This window comes from Mus caroli, chromosome 6 (assembly GCF_900094665.2).
Source record: "Mus caroli chromosome 6, CAROLI_EIJ_v1.1, whole genome shotgun sequence".
Classification (NCBI taxonomy): Eukaryota; Metazoa; Chordata; class Mammalia; order Rodentia; family Muridae; genus Mus; species Mus caroli.
The window spans coordinates 67,786,365-67,792,364 of record NC_034575.1 but is presented as its reverse complement, the minus strand read 5'-3'; the positions used below and the strand labels follow the sequence as shown (position 1 = coordinate 67,792,364).

The following is a 6,000-nucleotide window of genomic DNA, read 5'->3' as shown; positions in this document are numbered from 1 at the left end:
AACAGAAACACATTTCAGTCCAAATAGAAATTTGGAAACTTCTAAAAATTTCAGTGTTTTTCATTTCTTTATTAACACACTGTCGATGTGTTGACGTGATCTGTGTGTTTCCATCCCCACATCCCATCATTTTTTCTCTTTGGGTTTTTGAGACAGGCCTCATTTTGTAACCTAGGCTAGATCTGAANTCATGGCAATCCTCCTGCTCCAGCCTTCCGACTCCTTGGATTACTGCCATGAGCCACAATGTGTGGCTCTCAAAGTCTCTTTTCAGGTCTGGTTCAGAGGTGACAGCATGTTTCATGGTTGTATTTTCTCACTCTAACCCCAGGGTGGGGTTGTGCTTCCTGGGGCAGAACTGCTTTCATAACTTTCAGGCTATGTATGGCTGGACACTGTACCAAGACCATGGGAAAAGCCTCATTAGGCACTGCCTAACTATCTAAAGTCGGAAAGACTCACCTGCTCTGGGCTCATGTAGAGCTTGGTCCCTACTTGTCCCGTGTGCGTAGCATAGGCTGGCATTGGAGTCAGTACAGTCTGCTCTTCTTCATCTTGGTCCATAGCAGTCACCAGTCCAAAGTCCCCAACCTTGACCACATCATCCATGTTGAAGAATATGTTGGAAGGCTGGGAAAATAATAATAATAAAAAAAAGCACAGTGAGTATATACAGAGAAGGGGAAAAAAGCCAAAAGAATTATATGATTTTTAGAAAAGAAATAAAGAGGATATGACTCTCTAAAAGGTGCTGCTGTCCCGTGAAGAGGAATAGCTGGTCAGCACTAATTGGATTCCATACTTTTCTGTGTTTTGTTTTGTTACTGAGAGAAAGAACATAAAGCGGTGTGGGTAGGGAGGTGGAGGCGGCTCTGGGAGGAGCTGGGGGAGGGAGCATAGAGTGCTTGTCTTGCAGGCAGGAAGCCATGTGTGATTTAAAGTCATCTTCAGCTACATAGTGAGGTTGAGATCCGCCTGGACTACTTGAGACTCAAGAGAACAGAGACAGAGTTCCAACGCAAATACCGCTTTGTGTAGCTCTTACATGTAGGCATAAGGCCTTGGGTTGGATCTGTGGCCTGACTGTGGGAAGGAGGGGAGAGAGAGAGAGAGAGAGAGAGAGAGAGAGAGAGAAAGAGAGAGAGAGAGATGACCAAACTATATTTTAAAGAGAGGAAGAAAAAACTGTGCTTGTCTAAGCAGCTTACTACTTACTATTAACTCATGTTCTACACGTCTTTGAAAATCACTGTTGGTCCCCCACTTTCTAGATATGGAAACTTAAGCCCTAGTAGTTAAGCAAATTGCTTGAGGTTAGGCAGCCAGCAAGTGGTAGAGCCAGGAACTGAACTCAGGCAGCCTGACTCTGCCTCTGCTGCCATGGGAGGTGATCTGACCACCTGGCCATCTAAAGAATGTAACACGCCCACCATCCGGTCTGTGTCCGAGGGTGGGGGCAACTTATCGGGGGAATCAGAACTCATGACTGGTGTTCTCTTGCTTCTAAATCCCTCAGCTCCCAATGCTAAGAGTTAGACCTAGCCTCTGGCTCGAGTTCTAAATCCCCACTTGAACTCACATATTAGATGTAGCTAACCAAATGTCATGTGCACTCCTCTGACTTCAGGTCCCATATAGGAAATCTGTCACTTTCCCTCATCACTGAAAGAAAAGCCATTTAGCTCACAAGATCAAACCTCATCCTGCTTCCAACACTGCCAGAATAAATAACACTTTGATTCCTAAGATCCTGGGAGTGCTAGGATGCCTGTGGGCTGGAGAGTCCTCTGGAGACCATGGGACTGCCCCAACACTTTCATCCCTAAGATGCCATCATACAATTCTGACTTTGAAGCAATAAGGCAACTAAAATCTGTGGTAATAATCTAGAACTTTCTCAGCGATGGCCCCGTAATCAGAGACAATAAATGACAGTACCTTTCTCTCTCTCCTCCTTCCCACTGTAAGAGCTACACAAAGCGGTATTTGCGTTGGAACTCTGTCTCTGTTCTCTTGAGTCTCAAGTAGTCCAGGCGGATCTCAACCCCACTATGTAGCTGAAGATGACTTTAAATCACACATGGCTTCCTGCCTGCAAGACAAGCACTCTACCAACCAAGCTGCATCCCTAGTGTCCCCTCCCATTTTCCAATGGCAATTACAGAACTCTTAAAAGACAGTATTTGTCTCTTTAGCATCTATTTCCGGTGCTTCTTTTAGAAGCATTCAGACTTTGTGAATTCCCTTGGGTCTCAGTATGGAGCAATTCCACCCTTGCCTGATCCCTTTCCTTCCAAGGAGTCCAGTGGAGGGATGGTCTAGGGACCTTGGTTTATTAAAAACAAGTCTTAGGATTTCTGGCCACCTCAGGGAAAAGAAAAAACGTTTTTTACCATGTACTACCAAAAGCCTTACAGAAAGCTTAAAAGACAACATGTCCGGGAACCATTAGCTGCCACCTTGAGTCTGTAACAGGAGAACCTGGTTGGTTATAAGTGCAAAGAATAAACAGGAAGAAGAGAACACAATCTTCACCAAGTTGTCTGATTCTAGCTGATGCTGTACTGAATGCCTGATTGTTTTGTCACATGGTGGACAGAGCTTCTGCAGACTTTGTCAGTACTAATGCTCGTGGTTGCAAGCAAAAGAAAATCCAAACTAAAATGAGCCAAAGGTCCAGAACATGCCTGGAACTGCTCTGAGGCTGGGATCGGGAACAGGGTGGGTGGGCATGGTTTGGACCACCACAGAAACCAGAGGATAAATGACCTATGTGTGCTGAGAATCGGGTTCTTTGAGAAAAGACCAAAGGAAAACAGAATTCCTGGAGAGGCGGCATGAGTGGTGCTGATGACAGACATGTGACCAAGCTTTATAAGGAGGAAAGCCGACAAGGTTTAACATGGAGTCCTGGGTCAGAACATGTCAAGATACAGGCTTTTCAGGGAGGGGAAAGATTCGTGGTGGTGTTTTTGTTAGCATACTAAATATTTTGAAATGGCTGCCTTTTCAAAGGAATAAACCTCTTTATATTTTTAGGAAAACTAAAGGGAAAATTAACTTTCTTTTGGGAATTCTTCTGGTGCACATACAAATAGGAAAAGTTCTTTACACAACGGAGTAATGTGGAGCAAACCTTTGCCAACATCTTGCTCACATTATAAAACCAGCATATTACGACTGTTAATGAAGTCATTGGCCTGGAATTTCATGCTGCTGCTTCTGCAGGACAGGGAGTAGGCCATGGGGAACTTGTACATGCGTGAGGAAGTTGACCGTATTCACACCTCAGCAGCTCGGATCACCAATCTGAACCTGAAGGTCTCTGCTGTAAGTCACCTTCTCCAGCCCAACCAAAGGACACACCTCTCAACTTCCACTGTGTGTGGATCCGCCCACGGCACCCAGCTTGGACCCACATCAAACTTACCGAAGCACAACGACTGCTTATAACAGGTGGTGGGTGTGTAGGAGCACAGGGGTTCTCCCTGACTCTTAGTCCCATTTTCTCCCCAAATTCTTAAAACACATTCAAAACTTTAAAAATATTTTGTTGATGATTTTAGAAGAAAGCAACTTTTTGTTTGTTTTGAAGATAGATAATGGTCTCATGTAGCCAGGCTAGCTGGAAACTTGCTACGTGGCCAGAGACCGACTGTGGGGCTCAATCTCGGGGCCTCACTGCATGCTAGGCAAGCACTCTACCACTGGAGAGACACTCTCAACCCAGAAAACAACTCCCGTTACAGCTACTTAAGTATTGGAAGCAAGTTTGTTATTACATAAAAATAAAATTTAAAATACTTAACGCAAGGTCAAATATGCCAAGTGTTTAAGTCACTACCCTCAGGAAATATTTATGGGTTCCATACACACCTACTGAGGGCTACCAGGTGCATGTGGGTCATGACAAGAAACAGTCAAATAAAAGTTTAATAGAACCAACAAACTAGCTATAGTTCTGCACATTTTAGAAATATATACTATGGAAACATTGTGTATATATTTATTTATTACTGGAACAGGCTGGCCTTGAACTCACAGCAATCCTCCTGTCTCAGCCTCTTTACTGCTTTGATTGCAGGAGTGTAGTAGCCTGAGTTAGAACTGTATGCAATTTAGCACACTGTATTGCTGCTCTGTTTGAGTACTGCACACTCTGAGATCGGGGTTTAATTTGCACAGCTCTGGCCACTTAATTAAGCATTTGCCACTTTTCTCTAATCGGCTTCTCCAAGCCCACACAGTCAGCAATGGGGAAAAACCACGGGCTCTGCTGCTCCAAATCGGAGCTGGCTAGTGAGAAGACTCGTCTCCCCTTCCACTCAGACCCCTCTCATTATGCGATGCAGAGACCCTGGTCAAGGTTATTCAAAGACAAAAAAAGTAAGAGCTCCAAGATGGCTTAGTGGATAAAGGTGCTTGCTGCCAAGCCTGACAACCCGAGTTCAATCCCTGGGACCAACATGGTGAAAGGGAAAAGGCACTTAAAAGTTATCCTTTGACCTACACACACACACACACACACACACACACACACACACACACACACGCATGCACGCGCACACACACATTTTTGAGACAGGGTTTCTCTGTGCAACTCTGGCTGGCCTCAAACTCAAGTGATCCACTTGCCCCTACCTCCGGTGTGCTGGGATTAAAGGCATGGGCCACGACTGCCCAGCGATGTAAATTTATTTTTAAAGCATAGGAATTATGTGGTGTATCTGCTCGTGATGGAATTTAGATATGAGATCTTCCCCCCATCAGGACTGCTGGAAACAGTGTTTACAGTAAAACAAAAATAAACAGGCCATAAAGGAAGATGCACGGTCTGCCTGAGCCTTTCACATGAGACTTCTTCCTTCCCTGCTTCCTTCCCTGACCTCTGCTCTGAACCCCACGGCACACCCAAAGCCCGGCGTGGCCACCTCTGGCTACAGACCTTGAGGTCCCTGTGCATGAGTCCCTTGCTGTGCAGGAACTCCACTGCCTCTGCAATCTGCAGGAAGATGTGCAGGCACACGCCGTGCTCCCGGTCCTCCATGCTGCAGCGCCGGTTCATCCAGTCTTTGAGGTTCTCCTTCCTGCACAGCTGCATCTGAATGTACAGATACACCTTGGGGGAGCTGGGCTGGAGCTGGCCCACAGTGTTCTTGGTGAAATCCAAGCTTAGAGTGGTTGGCCTGGTAGGGGAGGTAGACAACGTGGCTTCTGAGGAAGACCTGCTGCTGGAGCACTTGAAATCAGTTAGCTTATTAACATAATGGTTGCCATCATGCAGCCGGTTCCCTCTGGGGTCCTCCTTACTGGACGCGTTGCCGCAGCCAGAGTCCTCAAACACTATGGAGGAGGACGTTCCTTCCCTTGACCGGGTATAGGGAGAAGCTTCGGAAGGACAAAGTTCAAAGGAGTGTCCCTCGTCATTGCCGTCCACGGTACCATCTTCCACGTCCTCGCAGTCTGTCAGGCAACTGTCTTGGAGGTTGTAGGCTGCGTCCGCTGAGTCACTGTTGTCTCCGCAGTCTGTCCCTGAGAACTCCAGGGGAGAGAACTGGCTCTCGGATGAGCTTGTCTGGCCACAGGAAATGCCCACTGAGAAAGACCGGCTTCTTTCAGGAGAAGGAGCTATGACTTCGATCTGTTCTTTTGTAGAGAAAGGATCCATCCTTCGGATCTTAACAGATGGGGCATCCATTGGGCTAGGGGAGCTGAGCGGCCAGTCTGTGCTAAAAGGGAGAGAGATGAAAAGAGCTGAGTGAATATACGTCAGTCATGTGACCTGCAGACAAAGAACATCTCATCCTATCTATTCCTTTTCAAAATTTTTATTTGAAAGCTTAATTTTGTTTCAAATTTGTGTATATAAGTGCATGCCTTCTTGTCTGCATGTGCACCTCATGTGTGCAGCGACTGTAGAAGCTAGGAAGTGGGTATTGGAGTCCCTGGTACTGGAGTTACAGGCAGTTGTGAGCCTCCTGACATGGATGCCAGGAAACG

At 46.2% G+C, this 6,000-nt stretch overlaps 1 protein-coding gene across 2 annotated transcripts in view; it reads right to left on the bottom strand.

Moving 5' to 3' along the window:
- Positions 1 to 6,000, bottom strand: part of Eif2ak3 (eukaryotic translation initiation factor 2 alpha kinase 3) — a 59,475-nt gene that overhangs the window by 6,679 nt on the left and 46,796 nt on the right. For both annotated transcript variants that reach the window (XM_021164677.2, XM_021164678.2), the window contains exons 13-14: positions 4,946 to 5,729; positions 463 to 630 (exon numbers count right to left, since the gene is read on the bottom strand). In XM_021164677.2, the coding sequence (XP_021020336.1) occupies positions 463 to 630; positions 4,946 to 5,729 (952 nt within the window). The remainder of the gene's footprint in view (positions 1 to 462; positions 631 to 4,945; positions 5,730 to 6,000) is intronic.